This window comes from Balaenoptera ricei, chromosome 15 (assembly GCF_028023285.1).
Source record: "Balaenoptera ricei isolate mBalRic1 chromosome 15, mBalRic1.hap2, whole genome shotgun sequence".
In the NCBI taxonomy this organism is placed as follows: domain Eukaryota; kingdom Metazoa; phylum Chordata; class Mammalia; order Artiodactyla; family Balaenopteridae; genus Balaenoptera; species Balaenoptera ricei.
The window spans coordinates 264,674-292,373 of record NC_082653.1 but is presented as its reverse complement, the minus strand read 5'-3'; the positions used below and the strand labels follow the sequence as shown (position 1 = coordinate 292,373).

The 27,700-nt window shown below is 51.3% G+C and overlaps 1 protein-coding gene across 1 annotated transcript in view; it reads left to right on the top strand.

Moving 5' to 3' along the window:
* PRPF6 (pre-mRNA processing factor 6) overlaps positions 1–27,700 on the top strand; it is a 38,740-nt gene that overhangs the window by 1,475 nt on the left and 9,565 nt on the right. Inside the window, exons 2-13 of the mRNA XM_059898546.1 lie at positions 637–787; positions 2,380–2,548; positions 3,737–3,855; positions 7,782–7,860; positions 8,320–8,496; positions 8,732–8,887; positions 13,501–13,595; positions 14,047–14,203; positions 14,977–15,139; positions 19,449–19,567; positions 20,447–20,665; positions 25,155–25,277. Of these exons, the coding sequence (XP_059754529.1) occupies positions 717–787; positions 2,380–2,548; positions 3,737–3,855; positions 7,782–7,860; positions 8,320–8,496; positions 8,732–8,887; positions 13,501–13,595; positions 14,047–14,203; positions 14,977–15,139; positions 19,449–19,567; positions 20,447–20,665; positions 25,155–25,277 (1,647 nt within the window). The 5' untranslated portion in view covers positions 637–716. The remainder of the gene's footprint in view (positions 1–636; positions 788–2,379; positions 2,549–3,736; positions 3,856–7,781; positions 7,861–8,319; positions 8,497–8,731; positions 8,888–13,500; positions 13,596–14,046; positions 14,204–14,976; positions 15,140–19,448; positions 19,568–20,446; positions 20,666–25,154; positions 25,278–27,700) is intronic.

Genomic DNA, 27,700 nt, shown 5'->3' with positions numbered 1-27,700 from the left:
TGCCCACATACTGACTTGTTCTGCTGCATTTATTTATTTTCGTCAATTAGCTCTCTAGGGTCTGGGCTCCCACGGTCACCGGAATCACCGGAATGTTCAGGGTATCGTGGGGGTGTGGGCGGGGCCCGAACTGGGCCCAGGAATCTGAGCGCGGAGAGCTAGGGCAGCAGTCTGTGCCGCGATCAGGGCACATACACCCCGCACAAGCCCTACACAGTCGGCTAGGTGTGCAGCCTGCTCAGGTGTGTTAGGCCCTACCCCGCGGCCAAGGCGACTCTGAAGGGCAGGGTGGGAGGCTCAGGGAGGAAGGGGACCCATGGGTCCTGCTCGTACAGGCAGGTCTCGGAAATGCATCGAAAACACGCAGTAAGCAGGGCCGCCCCTGCTCAGTTTTGAGGTCCCCCAGGGCTAGTCCAGGAGCACATCGCCTGCCCGCCGCACCAGGAGCGGGCGCTACAGCACATGCGCTCGCCGCGTCTCTGTCCCCTTAGCCTCGGTCCAGAGCCGCCGGGAGCCGCCGGAAGTCGAGTTTCGGAAACTTCCGCCCAGGGAATCCGCGGTGGGCGGGGCTACGTGGGACCACGAGCTCTGCTTCCGGGGTGCGGGTGACGCGGGCCGTGATCCTTCCTGTTACAGAGCTTCGGACGTCTGTGGTTTTTCGCCTCCGGCCGCGGCCTCCATCCCTTCCCTTCTTGGCCGTCGGCGTCACCGGCGCCATGAACAAGAAGAAGAAGCCGTTCTTGGGCATGCCCGCCCCGCTCGGCTACGTGCCGGGGCTGGGCCGCGGGTGAGGCCTGGGGCGGGCCGCGCGCTGGGGGAAGGGGCCCGGGTCTGGGCGGCCGCCGACAGCGACGGGGAGGACGAGAACAGGGATGGCGCGGGGTTGGCCTGATCTTGGTGGGAAGAACGGCGCTCTGGGTTAGGGCAGACCCGAGGGAGGCTGTCTGCTCCTAGGAGGCGGGACGCTTGGGCTTGAAGCGACGGCTCTGAGCCCGGTTTCTGTCCCCGGGGTGGATGGCAGCACCGTCTTGCGAGTCTGCCGTGGCGAGGACGTAAATCTCCGTCATGTAGTCGGAGTACCGTGGCTACCCTCCCCCCACCAGGCCGGGCAGACCGGCCCCCCCCCCCCCCCCATCCTTGTCCTGAACGTGACTGATTCTCTCCCCACGATCCGGGCTGGAATCCTCTGTGTGGCCTCTCACGGTGGTACCTTATTCTTCCCCTGAGGTGCTGGTGGTCACATTGCTGCTGCTTCAGACTCTCTGCTCCGCGGGGGTGGGGATGGCATCTGTGAGCCTTGTGACTGGGTCCCCCAGGTCAGATGACCACCACGTATTGTCGAGTACGTGAGCAGGCATCGTCACCCTGTTTATTTGTTATTCATTTGATCAGGTTTCTCTTGTTGGGAGTATTATGTCCAGCGTTATGGACTTTAGAATCTGGGGCGCACACAAGTCTAAGATCTTGACAGTGTCTTCGGAGGACCTGCGGTTTACTAGGGGAGACGAGGTGGTTGCATAAATAAGTGCATAAAGAGGAACAGATTTAGAACTCTGGGGTTCCCGCGGTCAACATCTGCGCCAAGTTCAGAAGGAGGACGTAGGGGTGTACAGATGTGGCAGGGTTAGAGGAGAAACTGATGCTTTGCGTGTTGGGCGTTTGAGAAGGAAGATGAGGCGTGGAGGAAGAGGAAGGAACTGTGAGGAGTCTGTGTGGGTGGGACGTGCGGTGGGTGGCGTGGCGCTGCGGGAGCAGAGGGCCCAGAGCCCCCGTAGGCACTGCAGAAGTAGACACCTCAGTACGCCGTGCTCAGAGCTGTGTTGAAGCAGAGGAAAGCTACGCGCGGGGGTAGCTAACTTGGATCCCAGCCGTGATGGGAGTCATGGTCTCGGAGGAGGGATTTTGGCAGTAGACCCCGCAGAATTTAGAGACAGATGGGAGGGAGAGGAAGGCAAAGCTGATGCCGTGGTGCCTGGGACGGCACTGCCACCATCGGCTGAAACAACCCAGAGCAACCGTAGGGCAGGCGCAGAAGAGGAACTCCGACTGGGCCACGTTGGGTTTGGGGGCCTGGTTGGATTCAGACAGAGGGCTGATTGGCAGATTGTTGGGAACGGGAGACTGTGACCTGGGAGCAGAGAGGCCTGGTGCCCGGGGGAATCTCCCTCAAGGAGAATGTGGGGTGGCAGAAGGTAGCCTCACAACCTTCTCAGGTTTCTCTCTTGAAGAGGACAGCTGTGTGGAGTTCACTGCTTCTGGGCTCTTTGGAGGTTTCCCAGAGGAGTTAGAAAAAAAGGTGTCATTAGGTGACAGCTGTGGAGGGTCTTGGCACAGGAACAAGGCCACTCAGATAAATGGGCATCTTGGGGTCTCCTGCAGTGCCACTGGCTTCACCACCCGCTCGGACATCGGGCCTGCCCGGGATGCCAATGATCCTGTGGATGACCGCCATGCGCCCCCAGGCAAGAGGACTGTCGGGGACCAGATGAAGAAGAGCCAGGCCGCGGATGACGATGACGAGGATCTGAATGACACCAACTATGATGAGGTGACTTGTGAGGGGCCCCCCGGCCAGCGTGCATGCTCTTAACCCAGTGTGCTGTTGGCATCTGTGATGAGTGGCTTGGAGTGCTGGGTACATTGACTACTTCAGCTAGTCAGGGGGTAGGGGATAGCTCAAACGGAGTTTGAGAGGGGAGCAGGAAAGGTATAAAGAGATGTGCCTTTTTGTGGTCTCTTCAGAAGAGATGCACTTGCAAATATTAGCACTGTTGCGTTGGTGTTGTGTCTTGGCTGGTCTTTAATGATGAAAATTTTAAGTGGAATTGGTAATATTTACCTTCTTTTGCTTTAGTGCTTATTTTCTTAATGAATTCATGTTTGGTCTATTGAAGTGTTCTACAGATATATTACAACATTTTTCCTCAGAGAAAAGTTTTTTAAAAATTCAATTTCGAGTAATTTTAAAGTTACAGAGAACTTTCAAAAATAATATGGAGACTTCCTGCATACTCTTCACAAGTTTCTCCCCATCTCACATGACCCTAGTACTATTATTATTATTTTATTTTTAAATTTTTAAGAATTTTCATTTTTTTGGTCACACCGCATGGCATGTGGGATCTTAGTTCCCCGACCAGGGATCGAACAAGTGCCCCTTGCAGTGGAAGCACAGAGTCTTAACCACGGGACCGCCAGGGAAGTCCCTATTTTTTAAATTTTTATTTATTTTATTTTTGTTTTTATTTTGAGGTATAGTTGATTTACAGTGTTGTATTAATTTCTGCTGTACAGCAAAGTGACTCAGTTATACAGATGTATACGTTCTTTTCCATTATGGTTTATCCCAGGATATTGAATTGGGTATATGCACCCTAGTACTGTTATTGAAACCAGGAAATTAACACTGACGCAGCAATATTAACTAACCTGTAGATCTTACTTGAATTCCACTGGTTTTTCCACCTGTGTCCTACTTCTGGCCCAGGACCCCACCTTGCATTTAGTTGTGCCTCCTTAGTGTCCTCTGGTTGGTGTGGGTACTCTCTCTTTCATGCCCTTGGCAATTTTGAAGAGTACTCATCAGCTATTTTGCTATCCTTCAGTTTGGGTTCGACTGATTGAAAAAAATTGTTGAGCAAGCATTTTGCAGCTAGATGTGTTCTATTGATGTTTCTGTTGGTGGGGGTTGTATTGGAGAAAAGCTGACACTCTAAGTGTGTTGTTTGGTTCTCAGTTTAACGGCTATGCTGGGAGCCTCTTCTCAAGTGGGCCCTACGAGAAAGATGACGAGGAAGCAGATGCTATCTATGCAGCCCTGGATAAAAGGATGGATGAAAGAAGGAAAGAGAGAAGGTAAGACAAATTATCGCTCTTCATGCTGTGTTTATCCAACTTAAAAAAAAGTGTGTGTTTGTTTGTTTGTTTTTGGGCTGCACCGCGTGGCCTGCGGGATCTTAGTTCCCCGACCAGGGATCAAACCCGTGCCCCGTGCAGTGGAAGCGCAGAGTCTTAACTGCTGGACTGCCTGGGAAGTCCCAAAAAGTTTTGTTTCGATTTATTTCAGACTTGGAGAAAAGTTGCAAGAATAGGACGTGTGTCTGCTCAGCTTTGAGGCTGCCTGGGGCTTGGTCTGTGGCAGCCACACTTGGAAAACCCTGGACTGTTGCAGAGTAGCCTTGGGGCCTGGGGACTGGAGTGGAGAGCTTAGGAACTCCATGTTTGACTTCCCAGAAATCGACAGAATTTGGGGGATTATTCTGCCTATGCATCAGGGTTACCATCTTTGAAATGGGCGTGGTGATGTCGATGAGTGTATATTAAGTAATTTGGAGGTTCACTGAAGATGGCAAATGACCATCGCGGTCCTCGTGGGCATGCGGCTGTGTCTTGAGAATCTTATTGCACACGTCATTGTTGAGCTGGGCTGGTGGGGACGGACTCCAGTGAGCTGGAGGGTGCGAGGCCCAGGCAGGCTGAGGGAGGGGCACCCTCTGTTCCTGGGGGTCCGTTGGGGGAAGACCACTCCCTCTCAGAGCCCTCCTGTTTTCCCTCTGGGGCTCTCAGGTGGGTGTGTTGGACTGAACTTGGCCCAGCACGTCTGTCCTACTGATGTTACCTCATTGGCAACTTTCTGATTCCTTGTCGTTTTCTGGGGAAATATATGCAAAGTCAACATAGGATCTTGCAAACTATGATAAGTTTTATTGCTTTATAACATTTTTATATTTTTTACTACAAAAAGAATGCATTCTCACTCTAGAATATTAGGACGATAAGATTAAGTGTAAGTAAGAGCATAATGTTTATTCACAAGCCTGGAAGGTGACAGTTAACATTTTGGTTTACGTTTTTCTTTCTTTTTTTTTTTTTTTTTTAACATCTTTATTGGAGTATAGTTGCTTTACAATGGTGTGTTAGTTTCTGCTTTATAACAAAGTGAATCAGTTATACATATACATATGTCCCCATATCTCTTCGCTCTCGCATCTCCCTCCCTCCCACCCTCCCTATCCCACCCCTCTAGGTGATCACACAGCCCTGAGCTGATCTCCCTGAGCTGATCTCCCTGTGCTATGTGGCTGCTTCCCACTAGCTATCTATTTTACGTTTGGTAGTGTATATATGTCCATGCCACTCTCTCACTTTGTCACAGCTTACCCTTCCCCCTCCCCATATCCTCAAGTCCATTCTCTAGTAGGTCTGTGTCTTTATTCCGGTCTTACCACTAGGTTCTTCATGACCTTTTTTTTTTTTTTCTCTTAGATTCCATATATATGTGTTAGCATACTGTATTTGTTTTTCTTTTTCTGACTTACTTCACTCTGTATGACAGACTCTAACTCCATCCACCTCACTACAGATAACTCCATTTCGTTTCTTTTTATGGCTGAGTAATATTCCATTGTATATATGTGCCACATCTTCTTTATCTGTTCATCCGATGATGGACACTTAGGTTGCTTCCATGTCCTGGCTATTGTAAATAGAGCTGCAGTGAACATTTTGTTACACAACTCTTTTTGAATTATGGTTTTCTCAGGGTATACTTTTTTCTTTCTATTGCTCATTATACATACAGTTTTCTTTTCATAACTTGTAGAATTTTTAGCTTTTTCAAAATCATATTAGAAGAGTGAAGTACCGTTCTTCAGGGGAGTTTTTTAAAAGCACGTTATTTTACAATGGAATGTTACTCAGCCATAAAAAGAAATGAAATGGAGGTATTTGTAATGAGGTGGATGGAGTTAGAGTCTGTCATACAGAGTGAAGTAAGTCAGAAAGAGAAAAACAAATACAGTATGCTAACATATATATACGGAATCTAAGGGAAAAAAAAAAAAAAAGGCCATGAAGAACCTAGTGGCAAGACGGGAATAAAGACACAGACCTACTAGAGAATGGACTTGAGGATATGGGGAGGGGGTGGGGTGAGATGTGACAGGGTAAGAGAGTGTCATGGACATATATACACTACCAAATGTAAAATAGATAGCTGGTGGGAAGCAGCCACATAGCACAGGGAGATCAGCTCGGTGCTTTGTGACCACCTAGAGGGGTGGGATGGGGAGGGTGGGAGGGAGGGAGATGCAAGAGGGAAGAGATATGGGAACATATTGTATGTGTATAACTGATTCACTTTGTTATAAAGCAGAAGCTAACACACCATTGTAAGGCAATTATAAAAAAAATAAAAAAAATAAAAAAATAAAAGCACGTTATTTAATCAATGTGCATGAATTTATACGTATCGTAATTAGGTGGTTTTGCATATTAAAGAAGACTTGAGTCCAATCTTCTGGAATTCATTCATTAAAAAAATCTGAGTGATGTGGATACATACAGAAAGTTGTTGTATTAAGTGGTTTTAGGGAAGTGGTTGGCTTTTGAAAACTTTTCACAATACAAAAAAGCAGAAAGAACCGCGCAGCAGACAGGCATGTGCCCGCACGGAGTCTGCGCTATTCGGTTTGCACGTTCGCTGCTTCTGCTTCTGCAGGTGGGCTTTGCTGGGTCCCGCTGGGGTCCGTTCGCCCTGGCGCTGAGCAGTCCATCCTTGTTACCCGGCAGCCGGTCCACATCCACCGTTCCCTGCTTGTCCCCAGAACGTCGTAGGACTGCCTTTGACGAGCCATGCCGCAATCAGCACCACTCCTCGGGCATGTCTCCTAGCCGCCACCCCCCCTTTATGGAATGACTGCCCACCTCCTCATGGCACCCTTTTACTTGTTACGCTCTCAGCGTTTCCTGTGGATTGGAAGTTGGAGCCTGAGGCTTGATTCAGATCAGGTGGAACATCTTTGGCCAGAAAACCTGACGGTATCTGTGCGAGTTGCTTCCCATCAGGAGCTGTGATGCCAGGCTGTCTCCAGCCGGTCGAGAGGTGTTTGTCTTTTCCAAGCACGTCATTATTCACAACGCATTCAAGTTCCTGTCTAACCTTATGGAGGGAAATATAAATCTCAGCGTTGGGAAGCCCTAGCTGCTGGGCTCATGTCTACTCCGGTTTGCCTAACTTGGTCGACACTTTGTCACCATTGCCCACGGCTCTTTGTGTTCACATATGACCTGGTCCTAAGTCACCAGGAACCCATTTGGATGGGCAACTAGGACAACGGTTCAGCTTTTCTTCTGAGCTGAGTTATTCAGAGGATGGCCCTACCTTTGGGATTTTATAGAATTTTAAAGCAGTAAATATACTTGTGTTCAAATGCAAGTATTTAATGGAGTAAGACAACTTGCTTTTTATTTTAGTGAGTTCTGCATGTTTTCATCTGGTAGCGAGTTGAGATATTTGTGAATGTATCCATTGTTGCCTTAAAATAGATTTGATTTAACTGCTTAGTGTGTGGAACTACTTTTTTTTTTTTTTTTTAAAGAGCTCCTGACTTATTTATTTATTTATTTATTTATTTATTGCTGTGTTAGGTCTTCGTTTCTATGCGAGGGCTTTCTCTAGTTACGGTGAGCGGGGGCCACTCTTCATCGCGGTGCGCGGGCCTTTCACTGTCGCAGCCTCTCTTGTTGCGGAGCACAGGCTCCAGACGCGCAGGCTCAGTAGTTGTGGCTCACGGGCCTAGTCGCTCCGGCATGTGGGATCTTCCCAGACCAGGGCTCGAACCCGTGTCCCCTGCTTTGGCAGGCAGATTCTCAACCACTGCGCCACCAGGGAAGCCCTGGAATTACTCTTTTTGGTGATTTAAGTAGGAAGGATAATAAAGTGACTTTGTTTCAGAATGGACATCCAGGATTTCTAATATGTGCACACATTTTACTTCTAGGGAGCAAAGGGAGAAAGAAGAAATTGAGAAATACCGTATGGAGCGCCCCAAAATCCAGCAGCAGTTCTCAGATCTCAAAGTGAGCAGATGGGTGGCCGGCTGTCCCTCGTGGGCTTCCCAGCGGAGGACAGACGCTCTGGATCACAGCTGTGCTCGCTCTGCTCTTTCTTTCATTCCGGGGGGAGAAGAAGGGCCCTGCTTGGGTGTGCTGAATCCTACATGTGTGTGCAGAAAAGCTCTCCTCCCCAGAAAAGGGGGGACAGAGGGGCTGATTTTCTTTGTAACTTTGTAACTATGTCCATTTAGGCATCACGTTTTCTGAACTGTGTTCCCTGGGCTTTGACAGAACAATTTACATCTGAGTGAAGTAGAGCAGATCCAACAGGTTGATTTTTCTAAGGGAAGTAGATAAACCATGTCTGCATCAGAGTCCTTAAGGCATCATGATTTGGGCGATAGGGGTCAGGGAGAACATAATTTTTCTTGTGCATGTGCAATTCTGCCAGAGAATTAATGTTTGGGGGCCGGGTGTTCCCAGAGGAAGTTGGCAGAAGTCACAGAAGAAGAGTGGCTGAGCATCCCTGAGGTCGGCGACGCCAGAAACAAGCGCCAGCGGAACCCCCGCTATGAGAAGCTGACCCCTGTTCCCGACAGTTTCTTTGCCAAGCATCTACAGACTGGAGAGAACCACACGTCAGTAGATCCCCGGCAGACTGTGAGCACCCACAGAGAAGGCACACGGGGCTCCTTGTGTCTGGTCGGACAGATCAGTGCGGGGGGGTGGGGGCGGCGCTGGAGGAGCCGGAGTACGTGCTCCTGCTGTGCTGCGGCTGTGCTGCGGCTGAGTCTGTCCGCTGGTCCAGATGTCGGGGTCCAGTGGAAAGAGTTTCCAGAGGTGAGAATGAAATGCATGCAGATGCAAGCCAGCGTTTTGTCCTTGCTTCCCCCAGCAATTTGGAGGTCTGAACACACCCTATCCAGGCGGACTGAACACTCCATACCCAGGTGGGATGACACCTGGATTGATGACACCCGGCACAGGTGAGCTGGACATGAGGAAGATCGGCCAAGCCAGGAACACTTTGATGGACATGAGGCTGAGCCAGGTGAGAGGTTGTGTCATGCGTCATTTTCCTACAGATTATATTAAAGAATTTTTGGTTTTGCTTATAAAACTAATTTATATCTGTGAAAAGTTCACCATTTGAAGTGCTTCGTCACATGTTAAAACAGACCTGTGACATGTCCAGTTCCCTGTCCCATTACACAGTGTGACGGGATTCTGCACTCAGGCTGGCGCGTGTGTCGACCCGGAGGGCGGGCACAGGTGTGCTGCATTCGGTGCCGGCAGCAAAGGGCCACCTGATGCGGTTCTCTTGCTCCCTTGGGGCTTGGGGTCTGTGGCAGGTGACAGAGGGCTGCCTGAGGAGCAGCCCAGACAGGCACTCGTGACAAGCCACGTGCTTACTGTTGATGTCGCTTAATGCCCTTCCCTCTTTACATAAAAGTTAAACGTACGTGTGTTCCTCCTGCACCCTAGTGAATCCTTGTGTCCTTACGGGGCGTGCACTTGGTTCCGTGCTCTAGAAAACCCAGGCAGAGTGAAGACCCTTTCTCATATGACATGCACGTCAGAAACCGTGAAGGAAAATATTTTCAAATTGGCTACATACAAATTAAAAACTTTTGCACAATAGAAAGCACTGTAAAGTCAAGAGAACCAGCAAATCGGGAAGGAGTCATCATGCACATGAAAACCAGACCCAGAGTAGTCGTGTGTGTTGAAGAGAGTGTGGATCTGCACAGGCCAGGACGTGACCAGGGCGGCGCACCCACACCACTGCGGAATGCTTTGTGTTAAACATTTTTATGGAAAAATTTCACACATACTTAGAAAAACAGCAGAGTGAAGTACTCAACCATTCCTGTTGCTGCAGTGGAAAACTTAAATTTTAATTGAGCTTTTGCTATACTTGAGGTTTTTTGTTTTTTTTTTAAATTTATTTTATTTTTATTTATTTATGGCTGTGTTGGGTCTTCGTTTCTGTGCGAGGGCTTTCTCTAGTTGTGGCAAGCGGCGGCCACTCTTCATCGCGGTGCGCGGGCCTCTCACTATCACGGCCTCTCTTGTTGCGGAGCACAGGCTCCAGACGCACAGGCTCAGTAATTGTGGCTCACGGGCCTAGTTGCTCCGCGGCATGTGGGATCTTCCCAGACCAGGGCTCGAACCCGTGTCCCCTGCATTGGCAGGCAGATTCTCAACCACTGCGCCACCAGGGAAGCCTATACTTGAGTTTTTTATGGTGAGCAGATATTTTACAGTAAAAAAAAAAAATAGTAGCTTACAGATCCAAAAAATTGCACGTTTTCATGTTACTAGATATGTATTTACTTTATAAATAGGAGAGTAGTTCATTGTGAATATCATGATTTAGTCTTTGATTGATGGACCTTTTGGGTGGTTTCTGCTTGTTCGTGGTTACAAACCATGTTTTTTTTTTATTTTTTAATAAATTTATTTATTTATTTTTGGCTGTGTTGGGTCTTCGATGCTGCGCACAGGCTTTTCTCTAGTTGCAGTGAGCGGGGGCCAGTCTTCGTTGCGGTGCGCGGGCTTCTCATTGTGGTGGCTTCTCTCGTTGTGGAGCACGGGCTCTAGGCGCTCAGGCTTCAGTAGTTGTGGCACGCGGGCTCAGTAGTTGTGGCTCGCGGGCTCTAGGGCACGCGGGCTCAGTAGTTGTGGTGCATGGGCTTAGTTGCTCCGTGGCATGTGGGAATCTTCCCAGATCAGGCATTGAGCCCGTGTTCCCTGCATTGGCAGGTGGATTCTTATCCACTGCGCCACCAGGGAAGTCCCACAAACCATGTTTTGATGAACTCCTCGTGCTTCTATCTTTGCAGATTTAAGTAAATATTTTTACAGTATCTTTAAAGTGGAATTGTTGGATTGGCGTATTTTCACTTAGGTGCCAAATTGTCTCTCAAAGGCACGACATTTCACACTCGGCAACATGGGGGAGCTGGCTGTGCGATCGATCGCCCCCCACCCCCACCCCGTTGGCAGCTCTGGTCAGGGGGCCTTTGTCTTTGTCTTTGCCAATCTGGGAGGCCCATTCCCTCCAACAAGCCTCCACTTAATTTGCATCCTTGTGAGTGGTGAAGTTGAGCTTCATTTATGTTGCGTGGATCTAGTTTGTTGTTTATCTTTCACACTTGTGTGTAAAATGTAGAGAAAAAATTGTAATGTTTTGTGCTAAGATATGTATAAGATAAAATTTAAAGTTTTAGCCGTTTTTAAGTGTATAGCTCAGGGGCATTGAGTACATCCATATTGTGCCCTGTCACCACCATCATCTCCAGCACTTTCTCATCTTCCCAAACTGAGACTCTGTCCCCATTGAACACCTACTCCTCATCCCCGACCTTAGCCTCTGGCCCCACCATCCTACTTTCTGTCTCTGTGAGTTGACTGCTCTAGGGACCTCATATGAATAGATTCATACAGTATTGGTCCTTTTGTGGCTGGTTTATTTCACATACTTTCATTTATGTCCTCAAGGCTCACGCATGTTGTAGCAGGTGTCAGGATTTTCTTCCTTTTTGAAGCTGAATGATGCTCCACTGTATGTATGTATAAGCTGCATTTTGTTTATCTTGTTATCTGTCGTGACACTTGGGTTGCTTCCACCTTTTGGCAATTGTGACTAATGCTGCTGTGAGCCTTGGTGTACAAATATCTGTTCAGGTCCCTGTTTTCAGTTCTTTTGGATATAACCTCAGAAGTGGAATTTCTGGATCACATGGTAATTCTAGGTTTACTTGTTTGAAGAACCACCATGCTGTTTTCCACAGTGGCTGCACCATGTTAGGTTCCCAGCAGCGCAGCCCTGCACAAGGGTTCCAGTTCCTCTGCATCCTTGACGATATTGGTTATTCCTGGCATTTTGATAGTAGCCATCCTCATGGGTGTGAAGTAGTAGCTCATGGTGGTTTTTCGTTGGCATTTCCCTGATTGGTGACGTTGAACATCTTTTCATGTGCTTATTGGTAGTTTGTATCTCTTCCTTGGAGAGATGTCTATTCAAGTCATTTGCCCCCTTTTTTTTTTTTTTGGGTGGAGGGGCCGAGATGCGCGGCTTGCGGGATCTTAGTTCCCCGACCAGGGATTGAACCCGGCCCTTGGCAGTGAGACCGCCAGGGAATTCCCCAGGTTGTTTGTTTTCTTGAGTTTTAAGAGTTCTCTGTGTATTTTGGATAACAGTTCTTTATCTGATATGTCTTTTCCAAATGTTTCCTCCTGGCTATAGCTTGTCTTTTCCTTCTCCTGACAGTGTCTTTCACAGACAGAAATTTTTAATTTTAATGAAGTCCAGCTTATCAATTCTTACCTTCATGGATTGTGTCTTTGATGTAGTATCTAAAAAGTCATTGCCAAACCTCAGGTCATGTAGATTTTTTCCTATGTTATTGTCTAGGAGTTTTTTTTGCCAGTACCACACTGTTTTCATTACTATACCTTTATAGTAAGTCTTTAAGTTGGGTCGTGTTCTCCGACTTTCTTCTTCTGCTTCAATGTTGTGTTGGCTGTTCTGGGTCCTTTGCCTCCTCTCCATGTGAACTTTAGAATCTGCTTGTCAATATCTACAAACTAACATACGGGGATTTTGATTGGGAATGTGTTGAATCTACAGATCAAGTTGGGAAGAACTGACATCTTGACAATACTGAGTTTTCCTGTGCATGAACATGGAATCTCTCTCCATTGATTTAGTTTTTCTTTGATTTCATTTGTTAAGGCTTTGTAGTTTTCCTCTTACAGATCTTGTACGTATTTGTTAGATTAATGTCTAGGTATGGTTGACCCTTGAACAGTGTGGGGTGTTAGGGGCACTGACCCTTGTATGCAGTCGAGGGCCCTTCATGGCCATCGGTTCAGCCAGCTGCAGATCGTGTAGCGGTGTGGTATGTGTTGAGGGGAAAAATCCAAGTATAAATGGACCCACGCAGTTCAAACCTGTGTTGTTCAAGGGTCCATTGTGTTTCACAATTTTGGGTGCTCTTGTAAATGTTGTGTTTTTAATTTCAGTTTCGACATATTTATTGCTGGTATGTAGGATAGTGATTGATATTAACCTTGTATCCTGCAGCCCTGCTGTAATTACTTATTAGTTCTGGGAGTTTTTTGTTGATTTTTTCAAATTTTCCACATAGATAATCAATCAAGTTACCTGCAAACAAAGGGAGTTTTATTTCTTCCTTCCCATCGCTTTTCCTCTCATCCCTTTCTTGTCCTGCTGCATTTTTGCCCATTTTTTACTCAGGTGGTTTTGTTTTTGTTGTTGTCATGGTAACTTTAAGACACAACTTGAGAGAATGCTACAATGAACTGCTCCATGAAAATGTAAAGAACGTTAGTTGAAATCATCAATCTTTGTGATTTCTGGGTTTCACTCATTCTTAGATGGACCTTATGTCAGTTAGGCTTTTCCCCCTGGGACTTTTATGTTTTCTTTTTTTAATAAAATCTTTGTTCTGTATGGGTGAAATTTGCTTATTATCGTTACAAACTATTGTTTGAGTTAAGGTTGTTTTCTTACTTAAAAGTTCCAGTGTCCACTGGTAGTCGGGATTATGGGAAGGGGCTTCAGGGACCCTCCGAGGACCTCGTTCCAGGCATTCCTGGCTCTGTCCGACTAGCTGGGCTTGGCCTGTCTTGCAGGTATCTGACTCGGTGAGTGGGCAGACTGTGGTTGACCCCAAAGGCTATCTGACAGATTTGAATTCCATGATCCCGACTCATGGAGGGGACATCAAGTGAGTACCCTGCAGGGCCGGCAGCTGGGTGGGCTCAGGTTGCCGGGAACGTGTTGGATTTTATTTGAAAAATATGCAGCCAAAACAGGATGTGGATATTCTAAGAAAGGTAGAGTGGAATTGTTTGATTTCTCGTTTAAAGCATATCCGTACCCGTTCATCGTGGACATTAAATTTGTTACAGATAACATTCCAAATCTGTGTGTGTGCCGAGCTAGCGAGCAGCTTGCCGATTGCATCCCATGTTTCTGACCTTGACCTTGGGCTCGACGCCTGTGTGTGTGGAGGTGCCGCAGACTTGGAAGCGTGCCGACTGAGTTCTGACTTGGTTCTGTCAGCAGGGGCATCCGATGTGACAGTTTGGACGTCGTGTCTGCAGTGGCACCCTCCTCCGGGCCGGGCACGCCCTCGGCAGGTGGCGGCCTGACCCTGTGCTTTCTCGCCTGTACAGCGACATCAAGAAGGCGAGGCTGCTCCTCAAGTCTGTTCGGGAGACAAACCCTCACCACCCGCCAGCCTGGATCGCGTCGGCCCGCCTGGAGGAAGTCACTGGGAAGCTGCAGGTGGCCCGGAACCTCATCATGAAGGGGACAGAGATGTGCCCCAAGGTGGGCGCCCTCCCCAAGCCGCACCAGGCCCCTGAGGGGCTTCGGCGTCTGGGCCGTGCAGGACGCCGTGGGCGTGAGCTGGACTTGGAGGGAATTGCCTGCCTTTTGGTGTTGAAGCTGCAGGCGGTGGGACAGGCGAGGAGGGGAAGAAAGCGGGAAAGGGTTTTTCCTGCTTATTTTTACTTGGAGTGAAAGCCCGACTGCCGCTGCTTCAACAGGGAGATAACCTTAACTGGAGAGAGCAAGACTGGCCAGCCCTTCCCCCTCCCCGATGTCAGAAACCTGGAGGTGGGCCTGACTCTTAGGGGGTGGGAGTAGATCAGCTCCAGAAAGTCCTGAGACCCTCTGAGGGACTGTACGCTCACTGTGAAGGCTGGGGCACCCTGACAGCCAGAGGTGCCCTGTGAATTCTTCCCCCAGGACGTTAACATCAATCCGAACCTCCCAGGCAGACGCAAGGCTGCCTGCCTGTGTGTCTCCACCTCGTCGTGGGTTGACTTCCTACCCTGAGGGCAGGCTGTGCTCTCCTCACAGTGTGGTGGCGTGTCTCCCACACAGGCACAGACGTGCTGTAGCTACGCTCCCACGTGTGGGGCTTTCAGGGGGTCTCTGGCGCAGGCGTGCTGGGTGCCCAGCTCACCGTAAACCTCGGGCCCCTTGGGTGGGAGGACCCTGGCCCCCCCTGTCTCCGAGGCTCGTGTGCGCCCTTCGGGGGCGCCTGCCGCCCCACCAGCCTGCGCGTACGCTGCCTGTCCTGTCCCTTTGCCCCCCAGAGTGAAGATGTGTGGCTGGAAGCAGCCAGGTTGCAGCCTGGGGACACAGCCAAGGCCGTGGTGGCCCAAGCTGTCCGTCACCTCCCACAGTCCGTTAGGATTTACATCAGAGCAGCAGAGCTGGAGACAGACATCCGCGCCAAGAAGCGGGTTCTTCGAAAGGGTGAGCCTCCCTCGGGCCCGGCAGGAGCGGCGCCGCCGGGCTGCGTACCTGAAGGTGGGGGCGGGCTCGCCGCTGCCTCGCTCGGGCTCGGCTGGGAGGGCTTAGAGGGCGGGGCACGCTCTCCAGGCCTTCGGCCGGCCTGGGCTGCTTCTGCCCTAGGAGCCTCTGTCAGGGAAGCTTCTGGCTGAGGTGCTCGGGCGTAGAGCTCGCGCCTGCCTTTTCCTGCCGTGTGGCCTTGGTGAGGGCAGGTGCTCTGTGGCGCCGTGGAGTGCCGCGTGCAGGTGCTGTGTGCAGGGCGAGGGGGCCACTAGAAGCTGGCCTTGCGGCGCTAGCCTTCCCGCCTCCGCCTGCAGCAGGTACAAGGTGCCACCCGGGTCTGAGTCTTAACGGCCTCGGCGGCCGCACCAGAGTGGCACGTGAATTAACTCTGTCCCGTCTTGGGAAACTCCTGCAGGGCAGCGTGTTGGCGTGTACGCCGTTGGCTTGTGGCACGCTGAACGGTTTGCACGCTGAACGGTTTGCACGCTGAACGGTTTGCACGCTGAACGGTTGGCACGCTGAACGGTTTGCACGCTGAACGGTTTGCACGCTGAACGGTTTGCACGCTGAACGGTTTGCACGCTGAACGGTTGGCACGCTGAACGGTTGGCACGCCAGGGAAACTGAGTCCACCTAGGGCTCACGGCCAAGATGGAGCTTTTGTGGGTGGTTTGCTTTTCATTGTTGCAGAAGTGAGAAAAGAACAGCGTTGCTCCCTTCACTGGAGCTGTAGAGGAGATGCTGCTTTTGACTTTTGTTCCAGATTCAGCACCAGCTGGTCGGAGGGCTGACCTGGAGTAAGCCTGTGCAGACCGCTTGTTCCCCTTGAATTTGTAGCGTGGGTAAAACTAGGTGTGTTTTGGGGAATTGAGGGCAGCTTGCAGTGGGCAGTTTCCAGCTCTTGTTTCTAAGGTGTGTGTTTGCGTGAACCGTCCGGGGCGTGTGATGTCAGATATGCAGGGGTTGTTGGCTGCGGCCTGTGGTGCTCTAGTCTCTGTGCTTGATAGGGGCCAGGTGGTGGCCACCTTGTGTGTGACCCTGACTGTGTGTGAATGTGTGTTCCAGTGTGTTTTCCTCTCTTGGGTCTGGTTTCTTGATGGCAGCCCTGCCACACTTAAAATGAGGCCGGGGCGGAAAGTTAGCCCCTGTCTTGGTTTATAGAAATCAGCTCATCTCCTTTCAGCCAGGAAAATAGTTCTCTAATGACAAGCACATTAAACTCTGGGTAATTAGCACGATTTATTTAGGAAAGCGCTACTGAATTTCCCCTGCCACAGTGTGATGAATGGTCAGAATGGCTTTGTGGCCACTCCCTGTTCACCCCCAGATTACCTGGGTTCATTTCCAGTTGGCTTCAGATTTGGAGAGGGGACTGGGCCTGGAAGGGGGCCTCCAGGGGAGTGTCGAGTGATTGGTTTCCAGGCCATCCTGGGCCTCAAGGGGAGCGGGCTTCCCGGCTCTGCTTTCCTTCTGGCTGTGCGAAGGTGGGGAGAGCGTGGAGCCCCTCGCTGGCCTCCGCCCTGCTCCCTGGTCCTGTTCCTGGCCTTCCCCGTCCTTAGAGTGTTTCCAAAAACAGTGCTCTTTCTCTAGGTGCCTGGGGCACAGCTGGCGATGCCTCCTTTAGCTCTTGGTGAACGTGACAGCTACTGCCGGAAGGATCTGATATTTGGAAACCAGTGACAGTTACTTCCATCAGTGACTGGGGAGGACTCGTGCCAGCTCTCAGTTTCTGCTTGAGCTCTGGGTCCCAGCTGGTGCAGCTGACATCGTGGTCCTTTGTTGGGAGAACTTGAGCTTCACATGCTACTCTGAGACCTGGGGCCTTAGGAGGCTGAGTGACGTGGGGTGGGTGCTTGGCCTCAATCTGCGTGCTGTCGTCTGTAAGGGCCCCTGTGGGCCTGTGAGCGCTGCGCTCCGGGGGCCAGGCTGCGGCTGCTTCCTGTGGGCTTCGCTCGCGATGAAGGTGTCAGGCACCATGTTCCTCTGCTGATCATGCGGGCCTGGAGCAGTGGAGTGGCTCTGTCTCCAGACAGTGTGCTCTGGTCCGTAAAGTGAGTCCAGGATGGCACCGTGTGTCCCACCTTGGGGCCAAGGGCCAGAGAGTGCATTGGCCTCTGATCGCAGGCTGTCTAGTTCAGACTGCTCCGTTCCTGACCGGGCCGCCCTTTCCACCTCGGCTGGCCACAGCACTTGGAGATAGCCTTGACCTGGCGTGGTGGATGGTCTCTGGGGAGCACCTTGGTGAGATCTGGACTCGCCAGCAGTGGTTGGCTTCAGCTCCGGTCCTGTGGGCTATTGATGAAATGCCAACAGAGGAGTTCCCAGTCTCTCCCGAAAAGTGGGGACTGTCCTGGGCCTCATGCCCATCGCGGGATGAAGTTAATGACCCCATGGCCACTGGCGTGGAGTGTGACCAGGGGGAGGGGGCGGGCGGGGCAGGCCCCCGCAGACCTCCTTTTCTGACGTCACTGCTGAGGGGCTGTTTTCTCGGTGGTATTGGCTTTCTTGGGCTGCTGTGCTTCCTGGTGACTGTCACTCCGGGAAGTGGGGCTGCTCAGCCAGGCCTCAGGACGCTCTGGGCTGTGGTTGAGGTCTCCCCTCCCGCACACGGTGGCAGACCGGTCTCACCGTGGGGGTCAGGGCTCACCTCGCCAGCCGGGGCTGGTCTGGCAACACGTGGAGGCCAGAGAGCTGGCTCAGCCTCTGCCTCCAGTGCAGGAGAACCACGGCCACATCGTCCCTCGGGATGAGACCTCTGGACAGCTGAGTACAAACCCGTGGGGACAGGGACCAGGCTCCCCCAGGGATGGCCATGTGCCTGTCGGCGCTCCCTCCTGGCCCTGGGGGGTCCTGCTCGAGCGAGAAGCACCGCTGTCACTGCGTGTGGCCTCCTGCGAGGGTCCCCCAGCTGGCGCCCTGCTGGCGCTGGGCCGAGTATCAGGTGTGGTCAGGCCAGGGAAGCCCAGGGGCCAAGCCCTTGGCTGCACCTCTTCTGCAGGCTGGTGGCGCTGTGGTCCTTGCAGAGCCCTGGGCCTCAGGCTTGGGCATCGTCTTGCATGGCAGGTGGTTCCGGAGTGGCAGCTTGTTTTTTGTCCTAGAGGGGAGGTCCCCATGAGCCCTGGACCATGGCAACCTTTGAAACTCACTGGGGGTGGGCCCCTGGGGTTCGTGGGGTGTGTCTCCCCACCTCTGGCCCACTGGTCTTCAGCATCTCGGGCACGTGCTGCTTCCTGCTCACCAGCCAGGGAGGGACTGGCGTGGTGTGCGGTGACCTGGAGCCACTGCCATCTGGTTTGGCCATAGGAGAGAAGGGGCACCCCTTTTTCAAGGGCCTATAAAGGGGAGAGGGGTGCCCCGTTTTTACAGGGCCTATAAAGGAGGGAGGCCCGTCTCCCAGAAGTGGGAGGGGCTGCTTCTGCTGAAGGGAGGAACGCGAGAGACTTGGTGGGTCTGCAGATTCTGCACCATTGAACCTTAGGGCTGTTTCCCGCAAGCTTGGCCCGTGTGGTTTCTGGAAAGGAGATCTCCTTTGGGCTGTTCTGGTTTCCTGCCTTCATCAGCTCTTAGTCGCCGTCACTCCTGCCAGGGGCTGACTGTGGAGGCCTTGCCTCAGCCTCCCTAGTCCCCCTGCTGCAGGGCTCTGTGTTTAGCTGCCCAGTGTTTTGACCTTTTCAGTATGTTGCATCTGAAGGAAGGGCTCTGCTGCTTAAACAGAGGTTTGGGAGTTTCCGGACTGCAGGATGTCATAGCTTCTCCTGGGAGTTGGTCCCCCTTTCCTGCTGTCACTCGTGTGAACTGAGGCCCCGAGGCTGCCAGTGTGGTGCAGCACCTGGTGCCTTTGCGCTCGTGCTCCTTGGGGTCCAGGGAGGAGCCCTTGCTCTGCCGTCCTGGGCAGATGCGGATCCCAGAGTCATTGGCACTTTCTGTCCCCGTGACTTCCGCACACTCACTCGCATGTAGCCTGCTCGGCTGGCCCTTCCTGGGCAGCGGGTGTCTGGTCTGCGCTGCCTCGTTTTCTCGTGTTGATTTTCAAGTGTGAATGGGTGTGAGGTGACGCACAGCCTTCTCTGCCACCCTTGCTTGCCGATTCGGGACGTCTGCACTGGTCTCGTTGGTGTCTGGCCAGACCCGAGGGACCCGTGTGAAGTCCCGGCCTGTCACCCCGGACGGAGACCATCTGGACTTGCTGGCAGCAGCGTCCTCTGTGACACAGTGTCTTGCTTTCACTTCCGTTTTTCTGTGATCTGGTTTCTTGTTTGACCTTTCCCAGCCCTTGAGCACGTTCCAAACTCAGTTCGCTTGTGGAAGGCGGCCGTGGAGCTGGAAGAGCCCGAAGATGCTAGAATCATGCTCAGCCGAGCTGTGGAATGCTGCCCCACTAGCGTGGAGGTGAGTCGCCTGCCCTGCGGAGGCCTGAGCCCGAGGCCCGTGTCTGCAGGAGGTGTCGGCGGGGCCTCGAGCTCGCTGAGGGAGGGACTCCTGGGCCGCTGCCCTGTGGCCCAGCTGCCGGGCCGCACAGTGACCGTATGCTCCCGAAGGAGACGCAGAGCAGACCCTCAGCTCGGCCCGACCCCGTGGGGCGCTCCGCGCTGAGCACTCCTCTTCGGGGACCGGTCCTCCGGGTTCAGCTCGGAGTTTGTCGCTGGGACCTGAAGGGTGAAGGGTGACACAAAAGACTGGCGTGTCCTTCTGCCGGCCCAGCGGGAGGTTGGCTCTGCCTCAGAGCTACTTGGAGCTGCTTTCTTTAGTTTTAAATTTTCTGGTTCACAGCGTTTTGTGATGTGACTTTTAGTCATGATTTTATGATGTCCAATCTGTCTTTAATTATCCTAAGGGGTGTTGTGAAATTCTCCAAACAAAATTAATCTTAATTTATTTACATAAAAATAAATAGAGCCCACACACATTTTTGGTGATAAACTGTTGCGGAATCAAGGCCTGGGGTGTGAGAACTCCAGGCAGCTGGACACCTGTGTCCTTTCAGTTTGCGCAGGCGACAGTCACACCCTGCTCACCTTCTGTCCTAACACTGTGTACCTTTAACCAGTGTTTGGAACGCGGGGCTGAGAATCCGTCAACTCTTCATGTTGCCCACATCACTAAGTAAGTCAGAAGCATAGCCAAACAGCTTTCAGATGAGGCAGAAAATGCCGCCGCACACGTTCCTGGGCCCTGTTTAAATGGTCCTTGAAAACTTGTACAGAGGATTTTGTGCAAGGGCTGTGGCCTGTGGAGGGCCTACCTGACCTGGCGGGTCTCTCCGTGCAGCTCTGGCTCGCCCTGGCCAGGCTAGAGACCTACGAAAATGCCCGCAAGGTCTTAAATAAGGCCCGGGAGAACATCCCTACGGACCGGCACATCTGGATCACGGCCGCCAAGCTGGAGGAGGCCAATGGGAACACGCAGATGGTGGAGAAGATCATCGACCGGGCCATCACCTCCCTGCGGGCCAACGGCGTGGAGATCAACCGCGAGCAGTGGATCCAGGTGAGCTTGGCAGGTGCCGTGGTGTCCGCTTTAAACACGGGCGCCCTCCTGCTTGTCAGACTCCCTTGGAGGGTGGGGACACCGGGGTGGCACCTGAGAGGCCCGTCCTCACGTTGGCAGGCACAGCAGGCACAGGGGTGGCCTCTCCTTATGTGACCGCCTCGTGGCTTTTTATGGAGGTGCAAGCCTGAGTGCACCTTGGGGGAAACTTCAGTGTCCCGATGCTTGCGACCAGCCCCGCTTTTCCAGTAGAGAGGATACGATTTAAAAGAGAGTGAGCCTTAGAGCTTCTGTCACTCAGGTCCCCGTCTTTAACTCCTTCTGTAGATCGTGGCCAGCGAGGTCTTTGAAAGCGCTCTAACCCGCCGCCAGGCCACAGCTGCCCTCTCCTGCCTCCTCCTGCCCCTTTGCTTCACCCGCTGCCCTCAGCCTCGGAAGGCGGCCCCAGACCTCTGCCGCCTCCCGTCTCGCGCCCCTGCTGCCGCAGTGCTGCTTGCCCTCTGCCAGTGGCTCCAGCTGCTGCGCCGGAGCTGCTCCAGCGTCTCCCTCCTCCCGAGGAGGTGGCGATGGATCAGTGCCTCTGTTCTCTTCCCTTCCTGTGTTTGGGCAATGTTTTAAAATCTCAGGTGCAAGGCCTCATATGTATCTCTAAAATCTAATCATCTAGATTCAGCTCCTTTATTTATTTAGTGTTGTTTAACCATTTTTGACATTCTCATTCCTTTGTGTGGATCCCGGTTTCCAGCTGGTGTCATCTTCCTTCTGCCTGACGGACTTTTTTGAACATTTCTTTCAGTGCAGGCCTGGTGGTCAGTTCTTCCAGTTTTTAAATGTCTGGAAACAGTCTTTATTTCATCCCTGCTTTTGAAAGATATTTCCTCTGGGTGTAGAATTCTAGGTTGACAGTTTTTTCTTTCAGTGTTTTAAAGACACTGTTCTTGCCTGGGTTGTTTCCAGCGAGACACCTGCTGTCATCTTTGCTCCTCTGTAAGTACTTTTTTTTTTAATTAAATTAAAAAATTTTAAATTTCTAAATTAAAAGATTTCTATCTGCTTTTAAGATGTTTTTCTGTATCATGGGTTTTGAGCAGTTTGATTGTAATCTGACTTGGTGTGGTTTTTCATGTTTCTTGTGTGTAGAGTTCGTTCAGTATCTTGGATCTGTGGATTTATAGATTTTATCAGATTTGGAAAATTTGTGTCCCCTGTTTCTTCAACTCATCCTCTTTCAGGCACAATTACCTGCTCATTAGGCTACTTGAAGCTGTCTTCCAGCTCATGGTGAGCTATTCATTTTTTAAATTATTCTTTCTGTTTCATTTTTTAACAGTTTGTTAAGCTATAATTAACCGTCCATAAAATTTACCCATTTAAAGTGGGTAATTCAGTGGGTTTTAATATAGTGGGTTATTTATCTTTTTATTGTTTATTGTCTATTTTTATTATTGAGTTTTAAGAATTTTTTGTATATATTTTGGATACAAGCCATTTGTCAGATGATTGTATCGCTTATAGCACAAATGTTTTTGATATAGTCCAGTTTATTTTTTTCTTTTGTTACTCGTGCTTTAGGTGTTATATCAAAGAAACCTTCCCTAACCTGAGGTTATGAAGACTACTCCTGTGTTTTTTAAGATTTTTATTTTTTTAGTGCTTACATTTAGGTCTGTGATCCATTTGCCTTAAAAGAGTTGAACTTCATGCTTTTACAAGTGCGTGTCCTGTTGTCCCGGCGCCACTAGATCTTCCCCTGTTGAGTAGTCCTGGCACTGTTGTGGAGAACCAGCTGGTCATAAATGTACAAGTTTACTTCTGGAATCTCAGTCCTGCTCCGTTAGGCTGTATGTCTGGGTTTATGCCAGCACCACACTGTTCTGCTTACTGTGGCTTTGAAATGAGGAGGCTTTGTGAGTCCTCCTACTTTGTTCTTTACAGATTGTTTCGGCTATGCTTGGTTCTTTGTGTTTTCATATGAATTTTAGGGTCAACTTGTCAGATCCTACAAAATAGCCAGCTGGGATTTTGATAGAGGTTGCGTTGAATCTATACTACAGATCATCTGGGCGGACTGTTGCCATCCTAACAGTAGTAACTCTTCCAGTCAGTGAACGTGGGGTGTCTTTCCATTTATTTAGTTTTTAAAAAATTTTTTTCAGTAATGTTTTAGTGTACTAGTATTACACTTATTTTATGTAATCTAAAGTACTTTATTATTTTTGATGCTGTCATAAATAGAATTTTTTCTTACTTTCATTTTCCGGTTGTTTGTTGTTAGTGTGTAGTATAATACAATTGATTTTTAAGTATTGATCTTATGTCCTGTGACCTTGCTGAAATCATTTATCAAATTGTAATAGTTTCAGCAGATTCTTCAGGATTTTTTATGTATAGGATTCTACCGTCTGTAAATACAGTTTTACTTCCTCTTTTCCAGCACGGTACCTTTTATTTCCCATCTGCTTGCCCGGCTAGAAGAGCAGTGGTGAGGGCCCCCACCTCTGGTCATGGACCTGGGGGACGTCTAGTCTTTCCTGTGGGTGTGGTGTGAGCTCATACGCCCTCTGATGCTCTGGTCGGTTACAGAAATACTCTTCTTTCTCTCAGTTTCGTCTTGGATAACTTATATTGCTTTGTCCTCAAGTTTCGCTAATCTTCTGTAATGTCTAATCTGCTGTCTATGTCATCGAGGACATTTTTCATCTTAGATCCTGGCAGTTTTCACTTCTAGGAATTTTGATCTTTTTAAAAACCTTCTATCACATCTTTCATGTTGCCATATAACATTCTGAACACGGGGATCATGATTATAGTAATTGTTTTCGGGTCCTTGTCTGCTCACTCTAACATCTGGGTCAGCTTGGGGTTGCTCTTGGTAGGCATCGAATATTTTCTTCTTCTTTACGAGCCGTCTTTCCCGCTTTCTTTGCCTGGCAACCTTTGCTTTGCTGCGGACGCTGTGCGTTGTCCCCTGTTGGGTGCCAGATGCTTCTGTGCCACTGTGAGCGTTCTGGGCTTCGGTGTTGGAGCGCGGTTCTGTTATTGGAAACGTTCTGACCCCGTGGGTCTTGCCTCGACCCTTGCTGGGTGGGACCGACCGTAGTCAGTGTGGAGCAGTTTGGGACTCGCTCTCCTGTGGAGGTGACCTCTGGGTGTTGTGCTCAGTGCCATGCATCCCCTGGGGGTCTCCGCTCTGGCCGGTGGGAACAGGCGCTGTTCCTGGACCCAGGTGTACTCCGAGGACCATTCCCACTACTCCTTTTGGATGGTTTTTTCCAGCCCGCCTGTGCTGGGTTGTGCTCAGGGGAGACCACGGGGGACCCTCTGCAGAGCGGGTACCCGGGGCTGTCTCCCCGTGTGGCTCTCCTCTCTCGTGCCTGGCGCCGCGTGCTCTGCCCTCCGAGCTCTTGCGGGGCGCTGGGCTCTGCCCCTTGGCTGTGGGTCAGCCTGTGCCCTCTCCTGAGCCTTTGCCCTGGGCTCTCCTCTGCCTGGGAGGCCTTTCTGATGCTTATTACCGTGCCCGAGGGGCTCAGGCGAGGGCTGCCGTGCTGTGCTCCTCTCACAACCGGGGAAGCCTGGCTCCGCGTGTCCAGCCGGCCTGGAGTCTCTGGGTGATGGCATCAGCAGGGCGCTTCCTACTCCTTTAGCTGCTGCAAACAGTGCTACAGAAGCGTCCTGGCGCATCCGTCGTTTTGAACGACTGGGAGTACGTTCCTTAAAAGGCATTGCTGGGTCAGCCTGTGTGAGTTTTCTTTTGATAGGGAGCTTGAAGCTGCCCGCGGTAGAGGTCGTCCCTGTGTCCATCCTCGGCCGCACGCACGTACCTCTGTCCCCACCTTTGCCTGCACACTTCGATGTCGTTGGTCTGACGTGTGTAAACGCGCGTTCCTCTCTGCATTGCTGGTCCTTCCCACCGGCCGTGCAGGAGGCTTCAGTGGCACTCGGTGTCTCGTCTCTGGAACCACGACTGTCTTCTCTCTGCTTGTCCTGAGGTCCAGTGCTTTTCTGCTGGTCAGCCCGCGCCCCCTGCCTGCCGGAACGCCCTGGTGGCTGGTCCCTCCCCAGGTTTCCGTCTCACCCTCCATGTGCTGGGCTCCTTCCCCCCGTCAGGTCTGCCTCTTTGGGTTACAGTGGCTCTTCCTTTTGTCCATTTCGAATCTGGATCCCAGGCCGACAGTACGAGTGTGAGTGACCTCATCTTTTACCCCCAAGTGCTTTGGAACTTTCTTAGCATAGCAACCCCTTATGGCCACTGAGTAGCCTACTCTAGTACTTTGTACACAGTCGGTGCTTATGTAATGTTTGTTCAGTGGGTAGGTTAGGGATTTGTGGCAGGGAAGGGTGATCACAGTCAGCGGGCGCTGGCAGGGCCACGAGGGCATCAGAGCCCTGCGCGCTCACCCCCTGCAGCCCGCTCCGTCCAGGCCTTGCGTCCACCTGTCAGGCTCCTGCAGCTCTGGGTGGTGAGTTCAGTTCTGTGTCCCTCTTTCAGGACGCCGAGGAGTGTGACAAGGCTGGGAGTGTGGCCACCTGCCAGGCGGTCATGCGTGCCGTGATTGGGATTGGCATTGAGGAGGAAGACCGGAAGCACACGTGGATGGAAGACGCTGACAGCGTGAGTGTGGCCGCGTGGGCCTGGAGTCTGTGTTTGTGGGGAACCCGCTCTGGTTTGGAAATCTTTCTGATCTGCTGATTTTTATTTTATTTAATTAATTTATTTATTTAATTCATTTTTGGCTGCATTGGGTCTTCGTTGCTGCACGCAGGCTTTCTCTAGTTGCAGCGAGTGGGAGCTGCTCGTTGTTGGGGTGTGCGGGCTTCTCATTGCGGTGGCTTCTCTTGTGGAGCGCAGGCTCAGTAGTTGTGGCTCGCGGGCTTAGTTGCTCTACGGTCCATGGGATCTTCCCGCGCCAGGGCTCGAACATGTGTCCCCTGCATTGGCAGGCAGATTCTTAATCACTGCGCCACCAGGGAAGTCCCTGATTTTTAAACATAAGTTGCAACTGTAAGGAGTACAGTTTTCTATTAGTCTGCTGCAGAGCTAGAATTTGAGCGCTTGCTAACCTGGACCTGGAATCCATCTCCCAAGCGTTCTCAGCTGTTCACCACTGACCTCTGGGCCGTCCCTACCTCTGGTCTTTGCTATAACCTGAGCTTCAGAAAACATTTGCACATGAAGCTCTTGCCCCCTCTGAAATGATTTCCTTGGAGTGGTGTTCCAGAGAAGAGATGATGTGTTCAAAATCAATAAAAACATTTGAGGCTTTTAATACCTTAAATGTGGCCCTCTCTTTTTAATAGCCTCTTCCCCCCCGCTGTGTTGGGTCTTCGTTGCTGCGCACAGGCTTTTCTCTGGTTGCGGTGAGCGGGGGCTACTCTTCGTGGCGGTGCGCGGGCTTCTCACTGCGGTGGCTTCTCTTGTTGCGGAGCACGGGCTCAGTAGTTGTGGCACGTGGGTTCAGTAGTTGTGGTTCGCGGGCTCTAGAGCGCAGGCTCAGTAGTTGTGGCGCACGGGCTTAGTTGCTCTGCAGCATGTGGGATCTTCCTGAACCAGGGCTCAAACCCGTGTCCACTGCATCGGCAGGCGGATTCTTAACCACTGCGCCACTAGGGAAGTCCAATAGCCTTTGATTTAAAAATAACTTTAGACTTACAGAAAAGTTGCAAAAATGTAAGAAGAATTCTTTTACACCCTACACCTAGATTCCCCCAGATTTACCCGTTTCACCACATTCGCTTTTGTGTTCTCCACACATGCACACACACGCCCCTTATTTTCCCTGAACTGTTTGAGAGTACATTGCACATGTGGTGGCCCTTTCCCTCTAAACATTTCAGTGTGTGTTTCTTTAAAAGGGGACCTTCTCTTATGCAACCACAGCATAGCTATCAAGCTCAGGAGATCACTGTTGATGTAGGACTATGATGTAATCTGAGGCCTTATTCAGATTTCACCGATTGGCTCACTAAGTGCCTTTTGGCAAAAGGAAAAACCCAACTGTGTTCTGGTTGAGGAGCTGCCCGGGAGCTGCCCAGGGTCATATCCACAAGTCTCCGTGGCCCCGAGAGTTCGGGGGAGGGCTTTGGTTTGTCGTGTTTCATGAGTGTGACTTTTTTGAGGGGACAGGCCCCTTGGTTCGGTCTCCACGCTGTGTCCTCACGGCCGGGCTCTGATCTTCGCAGGACTCTGTCCTGCTGGGTCGGTGGGGGCACATCCCCTGAGCAGCTCAGGCGGTGCCTGCCAGGCCCCTCCCCTGGAAGGCTGCTGTGGCCCTTTGTAACTAGTCAGTGTTTTGCGGGGAGACACTGAGACTGTGTGAACATGCCGTTGCTCACCAAACTCTGACCTGCTAGTTTGCGGGTCCATTAATGACGCTTCTGGCTTCTGTCAGTTATTACTGTGGTATCTGTCAGGTGCTGGTTTTCTAAATATCGTGGCTTCTGCGTTTGACGAGAGTTGATCAGTTGGACTCCTGCAGTGCAGAGCTTTTCTTTCTCCCTTGTTCGTGTGGGCGCTCTCCTGCTCCTCCGGTCCCTGGATGCAGGCCGTGGCCGCTGTCTGCATGGAACTCACGCGGTGTCACACGTGTGACCCGGGTGCCTCGTGAGCACTGAAGTCTCCAGTGCCAACATCGTGGTTTCAAGGCTTTTTGTTACATGACATTTAAGACAGAAAAGTGTGAAGAATGACCTCACAGGCTCCCACGGTCTCCGCCCTGGGAGGAGACCCCCCCAACGTGTGGAAGAGCCCAGCTCCCTCTGGTTGTTGAGCCCTTTTAATTCTGAGTGTGGACTTGAACTCTGTGCTTCTCCTTACTTTCCTCATCGCCCTTGACAACACAGGGGCCTCGGTGGGCGTCACCCTGCAGACAGATGACAGACTGTGGGAGCAGTAACTCTGGAGCCCTTTCAGACTTTCTTCCGTTTCTCTGTCGTCTCTTCACTTGGGCTGGAGCAGGCAGCTGTCCTTGGCGCCTTGTGACCTGCAGGAAGAGCGGAAGCCCTTGGTGCCCACGAGCGTGGGGCTTTCCAGGGCTC